The following is a 13,722-nucleotide window of genomic DNA, read 5'->3' as shown; positions in this document are numbered from 1 at the left end:
GGCTGCCATGAAGTCTTCCTGAGAACTGTACGGCCACTGTGAATAGATTTGCATCAATGCAGCATAGATTGTAACCTTGGTGGCCGCCATCCGGTGAAACAGCGCTGGTTAGTCCTAACACCCAAGTCGGGCGCGGCGGCAGACAGCAAAGTGTTGCGTGAATTTTCCTGCTCATCGGTGATCGGGCCCTAGTTCATATGTGCGGGCTAGGCTAGACTGAGGACCGCAGAAGCGGTGAACATGCCTACGAAGGTTGTCTGTGTGCCTACAGTATGGAATGGGGTAAGCTCGCTTATAGACTGAAAGCATCAAGCTGAAGTTACGGAACACGGCATGAACTGCCAGCATCACAGTCAAGGTTGTACTTCACGGAAACGATGCACAATGGGCGGGTGCAGAATGCTTACACGTCCTCCACCACCACAAAAATTTAAGGAGACTGAATCACAACAGTGGGCAAGAACTTATGAACAAATTTTGTGCTGCTGGAGTTGTAATAAAGGTTGAACTTCCATTTTTGTATGAAATTATCTGAATAAGGGGCACTTTGAAAATAAGTTGACTCCAGAGATGAACCTGTTTCCTGTTCTGTGAGTAAAGAACCAACTTCTTTTTTATATTTGTCAACATTTTGCTCTCCTGTCAAGGTTGAATGCGAATAGTCCACAACTATATTCGGACTATTCGCTTCAAAGTTATTTGACGCTAATTACTACAGTAGAGCCTCAATATGATCCCGTTTTCGCACGATTTCCTGGCACCGGCACTCACGATCGAGAACAAAGAAAATGACCCAATAGAGTTGCGCTCCATTTTTGCTGGTTGATACGTTCCCAGAAAACATGGTCTTTCGGCAGTAACGTTCAGTATGTTGTCAAACTGCGATTCTATGATATGTTTTCGGGCCACTAGTTCCCATGTAAACAAGAAGAGGCGTGAGTTGTGCGCAATCGCGAGCAGTAGCCACTTGCTGCAGTAGCCACTTGCTGCAGCAGCTTCCTGCAGTACTTCCCTGCCTATGCCACGTGAAAATGCCGGCGCTCACTCGGTTTCCTTTCCACTACCAGCAAATCTTCTTGCGGGTTGTCGTGCGCTGTATTCACAGCTATTGCCATCAACCCTATTGCAATGAGCATCTTCACCTATCTGTGTTGCAGCGCACATGGCATAGTGCCATTGGAAGTGCACTTCATGCTTTTAAAAGTCTGTAATCCAAACGCGCTGCCATTCCCTGCTCAAGGCAGCGTAAAGTTTCGCTCTGCTGGCATCGTACTCTGGCAAAGTCCTCCAGTTCAGTCTCACTTGGGAAACATTATGCAATAGAAAAACAACCACGCACATCTGAGGACGCTTGGGCCTCACCAGCTTGATGCGCGTCGACGTCTCGTGCTGCAACACTTCACATTATGTAGGGGTCAACTAGAGTTGAACTTTGCAATCTTTTTAGTGATTTTAGAGTTTGTTTACGCTCAGACACTGGCTACTGCCACAGTAAAATAGGTGAAGCAACAGGCACAGACGCCCGATGTGGCGACCGCTGTGTCAGACAGGCTGTCTCGCACCTGTGGCGCTCGTGCTAAGTCAGTCGTGGCGGATCATAGCTTGCGACCGTAGTAGAGAGCCCAGGCTGCATATATTGAAAATCTAGAAGGCCTTAGCAACCGTGGTCGAATGCAAATGGGCGAAAGGCCGCCAGTGACGGTGGCCGACTCGGCATCAGCGCCGCCGGAGCGACAAATTCTGTCCGACGTATTCAGAGGCAAAGTTCTCACTGGTGTTGCTGATGTCACGGGGCGCAGTAGTACTGAACTTATCATCACAAGTTGGCGGCTGGGCGTAATTATATTTATTCAATCGCGTTTTTTTACTCATTACAACAACGTGTCATTATTTCACATTATTGGCTGTACCTCCAGGACACCAAAGCGGCAACGGGGACACCAATGCTAGAACCCGGACCGGTTCATCGGTTGGAGCTCGCCGAGCCCTGCGCATACCAAGGGTGTATAAGATTGGCTGTCCGCGATAGCGGACAGCCAATTTTTTATGCGAGCGCCCCCTGGCACGCTTCGGCGACTGCAGCTCCAGCCCACGGGCCGCCCTGCTTCCAGCTTTGATCCCCCCGCTACCCCTTGGGTGCCCCTTAAATCTTGTGCTGCCTGCTTTATTATAACCTCGGGTGCTCTCGTGAGGCCTCTGTTTGGCGGTTACATGTGCCCTCCTGGAGCAGTGCCTCTAAAAAAAAAAAAAATTCTATCATCGCGATGCAAAAAGCGACCCATGGCTTATACAACACCAGTCAGAACCTTACCCCTTCAGACACAGCAATCGCCAAATGGGGCGTCCGTGCCCACTGGCTCACCGCGCAGGCAGCCAGCAGCAGAGCGTAAACAAACTCGACTGCGCTCCACAATGCTGGCTTGTCTAGGAGACAAACGCATACAAGATGCACTAAGAAACATCCTCCGTAGTGCCTAGGCAGAGCCATATATTCAAGGAGCAAAAGCCCCCAGATTTTCTCTCTGACGTCCACTCTTATTTGTGCCTGCGCACAAACGGCTGGCGATCCTTCAAATAAATGTCTCGTCAGAAGAGCCAACTATAGAAGGGAGCTCACGAGCACCTCAGAAAGGATGGGAGGAACATGCATTATTACTATGTAGTCAAGCTGCATCAGCATTATCAGAGATGAAATTATTGTGATCTTGACTGTGTAAATCACCACAAAACAAAATAGCAGCTGAATGTGATGGGCCATAATGATGATGATGATGACAAATGTGTATGCACAGCATTATGTGATGGTGGTCGCTAGCAGTAGGTATGATGTGCGCGGAAGCTGTGTTCTCTGCAGGATCGCTATCGTATATGCCCATGCTTTGGATCCGATAAGTATTGGCTAAGTTTCTTGCGGGATTATATTCATAAATGCTAATTACCAAGACATCATCCACCAGGACTGTTGTAGAAATTTGTGAAGCAATTTTTCCTGCTGAAACGTGAAAACCTTAGCTTAACGCTGCTAAGCCCGAGGGCACAGGATCAAATCTCGGCCACGGCAGCCACATTTCAGTGGGGGTGAAATACAAAAACACCCATGTATTGTGCATTGGGTGCGCGTGCCCCAGGTAGTGAAAATTAATCTGGAGGCCCCCACTACGGCTGGCTCATAGTCACGTCATGGTTTTGGCACCTAAAAAACCCCCAGAGTTTGTTTTTTTACCTTAACGAAATTTGTGATTTAACGTAAGATTTTTGCTGCATATACGGCGTCGTTATGTCGAGGTTTAACTGTACTAATTTTTATAGCTTCTTGCCCTGCGAATTGTGTCTTTTATGCTGCGTGAAACTGCCTTGTTTTCCACTTGAATTATGTTCGCTTGTTTCTCCTCAGTGCTCATTGTAGTTTTCCGAGCCATGTACTACTGCAAAGGTTGTAAACTGAGAGAAGACCTTACTTCAATATTGATTTCGTTTGACTTTTTTTTGTTTGTTCTTTTGTATTTAATTTAAGAGTACAATGGTGCAATGTCATTGGGCTTTTGTGCATCTGGTGGTGGTTTCTGACCTTTGGCTGGTCTATTTATGTTTTTCTCTTTGTTTGGTTTCTCTGACGGTGAAGGATGTTCCTCCTCACCTTTCAATCCTCAATCCACTTGCCGCTGTAAGTAAACCTCATTGTCCGCAACTGAGGACTTGAATGTTAGTGGCTGTAGTGAGGAGTTTGGGAAAGAGGATGGCAAGTTCAGGGTATCAAAGATTAAATATAGAAAGTATTTGTGTCATACTTTTTGAGCACTTGAATCAAATTTTAATTGGCTTTGCATATACAAAGGAATCTAAACATTTGAACCAAAGTTTCTTTAAGGTGGATTTTTTTATAAGCTGAACATTTGATAAACCTTTTTTGCTCTGACAAAATAAATTCTGTTAAACTCAATTTCTGATAGGACAAAATATTTAGGCTCTCTCTGTGGGAAGAGAGTTAGTTAATTTCCTTTGTCTTTTTATAATTATTTTTTTGTGGTGCCTTGTTCAGGACCGTCAAGCTCTGGGCTAGTCATTCCTAATTTTTCAAACCCCTTTTTGCAGCCGCCATAACTACAATTGTAGTGGCTTGCAAATACGCTCGAGTTTGCACACACCATGCTAACAAGCCTGTGCCTGAAATGCCTGCCTCTCAACTACTAACACATGTGCAGTCTGGATCTGCATCATCTGAAGAACAAAATTGTATTCTTTAGACTTAAATTGCCATGTACTGTAAGCCCAAAATGAAGTGGTGGGAAAAAAAAGGAAATCTTTGCTGCAAAGACAGTATTCAATCCAAAAAAAAACATTTTGTATTAAACCTGATATCCAGGTCCACGGTGCAAATAAGATAATGCACCAAGGATTTGCATTGATGCAAATACTTGAGCATTTATGTGGGGGAGATGCTGCCACTGCTATTTTCCATTGCTTCATTTTGTGCAGCTAATACATTCAGGCAGCCATGACTTGCCTGAAGTCTGCCTGAGCATGGGACCATAGCATTTTGTAGTTTTATTAGGTCCTGCTTTTGTCTCCTAATTAGATTGCACTCATGTGAGATGGTCTTGCTAAGTTTTAAAGGAGCATAGAAGTTTAATTTCTTTTTACCATAACATCTCTTAGCCTGTTTTTTTTTCTTCCTCTATTAATTTTGGATGGTTCACTGAGCTGTATGTTGTAATTGGTGCATCAGTGTAAAGTTCTTACAGCATCCTTTCCTAGCTGCTCAATCTGAAAGGACGTACTTTTCTATATTTATGATGACATAATGCTAGAAATAATCATTTTATTATCTGTGCACATTGCCATATGTGGAAGTCATTGCAAAAGTTAAAAAGGAATTAACCATGAGGAGCAGTCTTTAATACTTTGAACCTTTGTGCCACTTCGAAGCACTTTGGAAGCAGCAGATGTAAAGTTTTTCTTTAAAGCGAACTACGTTGTTCCAAGTGATACTATTCTAAATGCTGAAATCTTGCACTTGGATCTGGAAGAATACACATTTTTAGCAGGAGAAAGGGCATTGTTCAACATTTCTTGAAGGTGTATGCCAAGCAAGAGCAACATTTGCATGGTTCAAGTGAAAGGGAAGGTACGATTGCAACCTTGGATGAGACAGATTTAGGCAGGGCTTATCAGAATGCAGTGACTTATCAAATTGACTGGTACAATATCCCTGCTCTTTTGTAAACATGCCATCATGAAAAATGTGGGGTGCATTTTTACGTACACCCTACTGTCACTATTGTGTCTCAAGTAAAACAGGTTATCTAGGAAGCAGATAGCATCTTGCGTTTGCATGTGGCATGTGTCGAATTTGTAAGTCAAGGAAGTTTCAGTCAATTAGGGATAGATAGCAATGTGGGCTTAGCCTCTCAACTGTGGGACTACCTTGGTACCATTAAGTGCAGTAGACTAATCAATCGTTTTCATGTATAAAGCAGTGCACAGCGACACGACACAAAGAAGTCGAATAAACATGCAGGACATCCACTGCAAAACAACGTACAGGACAACGCTTATGTGCGCTACTTTGTGTTGTGTTTCTGTGCACTGCTTTATACACCATGATTGGTCACCAACTTGCCCAACTGTCAGCATTGCTAGACTAATTAATTAACAGTCAGACTCCAGTCTATATAGTGTATGTGTAGGCTTGTGCCATTATTATTTTACATTAGTCGAGCAAGTTGCTTAATAAGTACTTTTCATGACTGTGAACCAGGCGGCAGCAGCACCTCCATCTCCAGCTGTCCCGCCACCGCCACCAAAGGAAAAAGGTCCTATTCCTAAGGAGAATCAAATCTTACAAGAGGTTTTTGAGGAGCTACGGTTGAACTGTGCCCATGCTGCTGTCAACCCCGTAAGTACAGGGCTTACAGGGGTGCTAAATGAAAATATATAAGGTTAGGCTTGGTACATTGGCAGACACTTATGAAATAGCATATGTAAGTTACTTTACCAAGGGCAGACTTGGTATTCTAGAAATAGAAGTGCAAGACGGTTGGTAATGCCACCATTCATTGTGGGGAGCTTTTGTGTTGTCAGCTTGTGATCTCTCGCCTAGGCTATTTAATTTTAAAGGAAAAAAGATTAAATCACATCAGAGATAAAGCAGCTTATCCTGGCAATCTCTGTAGGCTTCTTGTGCAGAAAATAAAGACCAATAACCTGAATCCTAGCTTCCTGTAAGATATGCCGCCTTCTTGCTCCTGTAATGAATGTGTCGCTGTGACATGCAACTTAGCAAACATGAAATTAAGCACTGCTAAAAGTACAAGTGTAGATCTTGCTGACACCACTGTGTGATTTATATCTGTAGTCCAAAATGTGGCTGCATTGCGGCGGCAAAAACTTAGCAGGGCTATATAGTACATGAGCCAGTCCTTCAGTGTCGAGCAAAGCATGCTGGGTTGGAGGTTTTAAAAGGCAATGGATAGCGAACCTAGATGTTCAGCTACAATTGCCTCTAACTTTATAGATGTTTAAGCAAAGTAGTTGAAAATTTTCAGACTGTTTGTAATAAATTCCTTTCACTAGTGTGATAAATTTGGTAAGGTAGTGCTACTACCAAGGTTAACTGAATTTAATGTGCACCTTTTTTCAGAGAAAATGGGTCTTAAAATTACCTGCATGTTACAATCGGATACAAAACAAAAACTACATTTGTGGCATTAGCAATATACCACCAGGTGCAGTGTCATCGCCTTCATAAAGAGGCAACAGAGCATGATTTTGTGAAGGTTGCTGTGGGTTCATTTAGTGCTCGACTGCGATCTTGAACAATATTTTCGGCCAGTAACTTTCACTTTAGCGAGATATGCTGTTGCAGGCGTCTTATGATATGATTAATAAATATCAGACCCTTCGGTTCCCTTTCCTCCTGTTCATTACATTTCGAGGGTCTCGAATCTGACAACATTGATGCCTTCAGGTAGCACGTGTGGGTTTATTGACCATTTGCCATCACCCAAATAGATCACGTACCAGCGACACCTGAGGCAGAGAAGATGTTCCACATCCGCTGCCGAGGTTTGTGAGTGGTGATGCTAGCTAACACTCCCAGGTTAGTTCTAGTAGTAAAACATAAATGCCCCAGAAAGTGCATGGGAAAACGACGACGCGGTAGCTCGATTGGTAGGAGCATCCCACGCGTAATGTGAACACGTGGGTTCGTATCCTACCTGCACCCAGTTTTTTTTTCATCCACTTTCATTTCCATTAATTTATTTCTTTAATTCATTTAGTAAGTACAAGTAATTTCCCCCATGTTGTCTTCGGTGTCTTTGTGGACTCCTTACGATATGATTAATAAATATCACGCCTCTCGGTTCCCTTTCTTCTCGTTCATTACATAAGGAGGGTCTTAAGTTCAGCAACCTTGATGCCTTCAGGTAGCACGTGCGAGTTTTATTGACCAGTTGCCGTCACCCAGATCACATACTTGTGACGCCTACAGCAGAAAGGATGTTCCACATCCGTCGTCAAGGTTCGTGAGTGGTGGTGCTGGCTAACACTCCTAGGGTTAGTTATACTGTAGTAGTAAAACATAAATACCCCAGAAAGTGGAATGGAAAATGGCGCGGCCATAGGTGCCGACTACATGGGGCTCTAGGGCCTGAGCCCCCCCCCCCCGGGCAATGCCGAAGCCTACCCCCTCTCCCAAACACACCTAAACTGTCATTACCAGATGTTTGTCACCCACATCATTTGATGTTTCTTTTGACTTGCCTCTACCTTTTCACTTAAAATGTTATTGTTGCTAATAGCTTACGGCATCACTGTTGGTGCGGACGTGCACGGCTTTTAATTCATATATAATAGTTTCGCTTTATTTTTGCAAATCCTGACAATAGGAAGACAAGCGCATTAGAAGCACCAGCGGTGGCTTCCACATCCATATTTCCGCACTTCAACATTGTTTTAAATTTTCACTATAGATACCATGCACATACACAATATATTTAAATATATACACAGGACAAATTTTATTATATTTTTAAAACTTGCATGCAGAGTTCATAAATATATACAGGACGCCCCAATTAACTATGATGCACCAAGATTAAAAAAGTGCAATTACGTTACTTGAAGAAGACGTAATGCATATTGTTTCCAGTACAGTGTTGTAGCCACCAGTAATTCATTAGTTACTTAGATTTATTTAGGTAATTGTAAATGATTATCTAACACGAGAGGTACTATCCTAATTATAAAAGTGTCAACGATGCCTTTGTAGGCACAGCCAAGGGACATCTAACTGCGGGATTTTGAGCGACGTACTAATTGCATACAAACTTTTTCCGACTGATAAATAAATCCTGCAAAATATGAAAAATACCACGTGACTGCGCTCTCACTCGCATCATAAAGCGGCACCCTTGAACAGGCTCCCCCTGAGTTAACCAGAACGAAATAAAGGAAATAAAGCAAAACATTGTGATCGAGTTGGTGCTTTATCTGCCATGTCCTAACCAGTAACATGTCGCGTTTGGTGTTAGTTGGAAACAAACTGTAATAGCTGTTGTCTTAGCATGGATAAAGTGCACAGATGGTTCTTTCTTTCTTTTTTTTTTCTTTGCCACGAAACCTATCACCACAAAAGCGAATTGCCAACGTCAGTGCAAATATTTAAAGGTGCGTTTTGTTTCGTCCCAGTTGCCATATCTTCCACTAATGAGCAGAAGGAAAACATGATCCTTGCCTTGGGAGCTGCACATGGCAATAAAAGGAAGGCCGCAAATATATATCAGTCATGGAAGTGTGGTGGTATACCAAACGCATTGTCTATCATCAGAAATTATGAAAACCTGAGGCAAATCAACACCTTCCAGAGACAGCGGTGGAGGACTCTCTATGAGTCCTAGTCTACACATGGATGTTCTAGCATTTGATTTGATTTGATTTCATTTGATTTGATTGAAATTTAGACAATATACAGTTGTCCGGGGGAAGAGAGCTAAAAGTGACACACGTGGTCACCTGACTGGGCCCTAGACACCCTGAATTCATGCAGGCTGTTTCGACGTGGTAAGTTGCAAAGTACTTTTTTTTTTTTGCAGGAAGACTACAACAATTCACATACAGCAATATACATACACTGTACATTCATATCAATCTAATTGAGAATGTATAATAACTACAAACATGTTCACTTGACCAAAAAAAAGAACAAAGCAAGGAATCCTAACTGGATCTCCTATACGACAATAAAAAAAATATGTTCTCATGACAAATATGTTCACTTGACAAAAAAAACAAAGGAAAAGAAATTTCTACCTGGTTTATACATGATTTAAGAAAAATCTCTTTGCCTGGTTTCGGAAAGCAGGCAAAGAGGAACAGTTTTCCATGATGTTAATCAGAGCAGGATAAAGGTTTAACAGATTAGGAATTTGCCAACTTAACAGTTGTGTCCCGTAATTCGTCCCTCGAACCCTCATACTAGCGTGCGGGACGTGTCCACCCAGGTACCAATTTCCAAGTTATCTGTTTGGAGGATTCTAAATCACTCGGCCTTTCAGTTGTACCACCTTAACCAGCATCAATACTTGGAAGGTATGGACCTGCAGAATCGTGTAGTTTTCTTGAACTGATTCCTCACAAAAGCGGATGAGTCACCAGACTTCTTGTGCCACATCGTGTGCACAGATGAAGCCAGTCTTCGCAGAAATGCCCAGGTAAATCTACATAATGCACACTATTGGAGTGACTCCAATCCACACTGGGTAAAGCACCCCTCGGCACTAGTACCAGTGGTCGTTCAATGTGTGGTGCAGAAATTATGCCGGTGCTATAATCGGTCCCATCTTTAATCACGCACTGACTGGACAGCGTTAGGTGGACAAAGTCCTTGAAGGAGTTGTGGATGAGTTTCTCAGCGAAGTCTCGCTGTCATGTTTGCCACTTCTGCAGTATCAGCCAGCACACAGCAGCAGCCGAGCATGAAACTGGCTGGATACGACTTTTCATGCACACTAGATTGTAAGGCACGGGCCTCTAAACTGGCCGGCTAGGTCACCTGACCTCTCTCCACTTGATTTCTTTCTGTGGGGTTATAAGATTGTGTTTACTTGAGCTGATCTCGCGTCGTCATCTCTATCAAGGCAAGGATAATGGATGTCTGCCGTAGAATTGCAGCGTCGGTCATCAAGAACGCCACTGAAGATGTGATAAAGCGGGCTCAGTGACGCATATCTGCAGAAGGACACCTATTTGAACACACCCTCTAGACAGCAGCTGGTGTTCAGCGGCGCTTAGGAATTCACAGATAATAAGGGCCACTGAAATCTGATAGTTTTATTTTTCTGTTGTTTTTGTGCAGACGTCCCGATTCCCAATTCGGCTCATGTAGAAGTGGTACATTTAATTACTTGAATGCATTGGTTTTGCATTTCTATACACGTGGGTTGCTTCCCTGTCTCTTTATTTCGCTTTTATTTTTGTCAGGAGCTTGTTTTTGCAGCATGTATGCACTCTCATGAAAAATAAAACCATCGCTTTAATTTGACTTTGAAGCCGAAGCAAGTTTCTGGTGCGAAATATAGCTGTACACGCACTCTTTCGATGCGGTATGAGCAGAGCCGGGATTTTGAAAAATTCTATGACTATTCCATTGCTTTTCGCATTTCGTGCCTGGTCAGAGCAGTGCTTCAGCCACGTTATCAAGGGCCTTTTGTTATCAGTGTGATCAGTCGGCCTTGAGAGACGGATAAATGTGACGTAGAAATGAGAGGAAAGAATAGCTTTGAAGCCGCGAAACCTGCTGTTGGTGCTCCTTCCATATCATTATCAAGGTCATGCGCTGTCTCTTTCTTTGGATTTGAGACGGGCAAAGCAGTTGCTTTCATCAGCTTATTTGAGAGCACTGCTTTATGATGCTGGTGGGAGCGCAGTCACGTGGTATCTTTTATATTTCGTGGGGTTTCTTTACCACTCGGAAAAAATTAGTATGCATTTAGTATGTTGCTGAAAATACCACAGTTAGATGTCCCTTGGCTATGCGTGTAAATGCCTCATTGACACTTATACTCAGACTCACATTAAAACAAAAAGAGAGAGAGGCTGCAGTTTCTCCGAAGAGGTGAAGCAGTATTAGTGATAGCGAAGTATATGACAATTCCACGAAGGAAGATTACACCACCGAGAGACTCCAGATGCTTGGTGGTGCGAGAGGACAGAGGCTGTGAAACTGAACTGTCTCCTACTATGAGGTCTTGTAAATACTCATTTAAGGCCATCACATCAGTCAACAGTTCTTCGAGGTCGAGAAGAAAGGGGATTAACCGAGGGGCCCGATTTTTGTTAATTGTATCATGGGAAGCCAGCAAACAATGACACCAAGGACGACATACAGGAAATTACTTATACTAATTGAATTAAAGAAATGATAAATTTATGGCTATGAAAACGGATTAAAAAACACGCCGCAGGTGGGGAACAATCCCACGTTCATCCGCTTTCATTGCCATTAATTTATCATTTCTTTTATTAAGTTAGTCAGTACAAGTAATTTCCCCTATGTTGTCTTTGGTGTCTTTTGTTTGTTGGCCGCTCATGATATATGAACAGTCATTTGTAGGTTGAGAACGCACGTAAGGAAAAAAAAAAGCTTTATTTGCTACGTTTTGACCAGAGTCCGGCCTTCCTCAGGGAATACATGAAACGGTACAGTGTTGTGCTTAAATACGTAGATGGCATAGGAGGACCCCTATGCACTTATCCACTGCCAAGACGCATTGTTGCTGTAAGTAGCTTGCACTCTTGACGAATGACAGTACATGTAAAAAAAATTTGCTATTGCGGTGGTCGTAACAGGTTCGCTTATATATATATATGGTTCGGAAGGCAGGTCACACACACACACACACCCGGAAAAATGAAAACTTACCGCCTTTGGGCACTGAGGTAGCTCGATTGGTAAGGGTATGTGAAGATGTGGGTTCGTATCCCGCCTGCAGCCATTTGTTTTTTCATCCATTTTTATTTCCATTATCATTTCCTTAATTCGATTAGTAAGTACAAGTAATTTCCCCCATGTTGTCCTTGGTGTCTTTGTTGGCTTCTTATGATATGATTAATAAAAATCAGGCCCCTCAGTACCTTTTCTTCTTGTCCTGACTATTGACAGTCATAGTTCTCATGCTAAACGAAAGTGTAAAGAATTTTCTTGGAACCACATTATGCATGTACATGGGTGCCAGCTTTTATGATTTTATTATAACCTATTTTTGGAGCTGGTTTACAGCTGTTGTATTAACACCAATAAGTCTTTTTTTAATTCCTGCAAAATTCCTTTCTGCAGTTAGACCTTGTTTATGGCAAAATGTATTTTGAAAAAATACATTTAGAGTCACTCACCGATTTTTGTAGTTTCATAGCCTGATTTTTTTCTATGTGTCAGTTATATGGACCTACCTGCACAGAAGTTACACCACACTGTAGAATCATTGTAAAATATCAACTTAAAACCATTATTCAATATTTATGTCATATGTCATTATGTCAATATTTTATGAAAACACATATTAAACATCTGGGGCACAGATTATTTGAGCTGCTAATATATGGAGCAGAGTGCCTATATTGAGTAGTTACCATATTGAGTAGTTAAAAGTTTTTTTGGTATTTTTCACAAGTCTCTTTCTATTTTTTTACTAGAACTGTAGTATTCAAGTTCAAATGTTGACAGGCCTTCATCAGTATGCTGTCAGTGGTTAAACTTACTGCTGATTGAGGCCATAATTATCGAGCATGCTTATCCTAAACAGGGGGATCATTTTTAAGTTTTACGAAATTTTTTTAAATCATCTGAGGTAGATAGCATAATTCTAGTGCTTGAGCTGGATTATTGAAAGAGCCGGACATTACTTGCACGAGAAATCAAAGCACATATTCAACTAATTTTTAAAATCTCGAATTAATTTTCTGATTAATTACTTTATGGCATTGCAATTTACAAATTGCAGCTGGTGAGTTCGCAAGGCAAATTCATTTGGAGCAAATTTTGAGGTTCATACCAGTTTTGAGATATTGATTTCTTAAAGGGCCGACCTCACCAGGCCACACAGCAAAGTTCGGTTAGGGAGTGTTCTGCGGTAAAAATTTTTCAACTCGGCTCATTAATAGCCGAGATTGAAATATTTCAGTGCTGCGAACCTATGATTTCAGGAGGCAAGCTCCACTGCCAAGCAAGACACTCTCTCCACTTGCCCCGTCTAGCCTTCGCAAGCAAAATTCCTTCCCTGCATTCTCCCATACCGGGAGAACGCTTTCTTGTGGTGCGAAACGAGAAGAAAGGGGTTAACCAAGGGGCCAGATTTTTATTAGTCGTATCATAAGAAGCCAACAAACACTGACACCAAGGACAACATAGGAGAAATTACTTGTGCTTAATAAATTATTAGCACAAGTAATTTCCCCTATATTGTTCTTGGTGTCATTGTTTGCTGGCTTCTTATGATATTTTTTGTAGTACGGCACACTTCTGCTGATGGCGTCGTGCGTGAGCTGTTGGGATTGTCTCGTTTCGCGCAGCACACGATTTTGCGCGCTGTGCACGAGGACACCTGACTAGTGGTGTAAGTCAGTGCTACACGAATACTGTGGCATAAACAAGATCACAGAGCATGATCTAACGCTGGAACACGGTAGAAAATTACATAGTTTTGGTGTCTGCATGCGTGACTG

General features: G+C 42.4%; 1 protein-coding gene across 5 annotated transcripts in view; it reads left to right on the top strand.

Annotated features, from left to right (window-relative positions):
* The window catches only part of Sec31 (secretory 31), a 189,609-nt gene that overhangs the window by 163,902 nt on the left and 11,985 nt on the right, over positions 1 to 13,722 (top strand). For 4 of the 5 annotated variants that reach the window (XM_065430740.1, XM_065430739.1, XM_065430736.1 and 1 more), the window contains 2 exons: positions 3,623 to 3,664; positions 5,759 to 5,896. In XM_065430740.1, coding sequence (XP_065286812.1) covers positions 3,623 to 3,664; positions 5,759 to 5,896 — 180 coding nt within the window. The remainder of the gene's footprint in view (positions 1 to 3,622; positions 3,665 to 5,758; positions 5,897 to 13,722) is intronic. The other variant, XM_065430738.1, reaches the window with a different exon arrangement.

The sequence above is a fragment of the Dermacentor albipictus genome, chromosome 1, assembly GCF_038994185.2.
Source record: "Dermacentor albipictus isolate Rhodes 1998 colony chromosome 1, USDA_Dalb.pri_finalv2, whole genome shotgun sequence".
In the NCBI taxonomy this organism is placed as follows: domain Eukaryota; kingdom Metazoa; phylum Arthropoda; class Arachnida; order Ixodida; family Ixodidae; genus Dermacentor; species Dermacentor albipictus.
The sequence above is the reverse complement of the archived record's forward strand: the minus strand, read 5'-3'. Positions and strand labels throughout refer to the sequence as shown.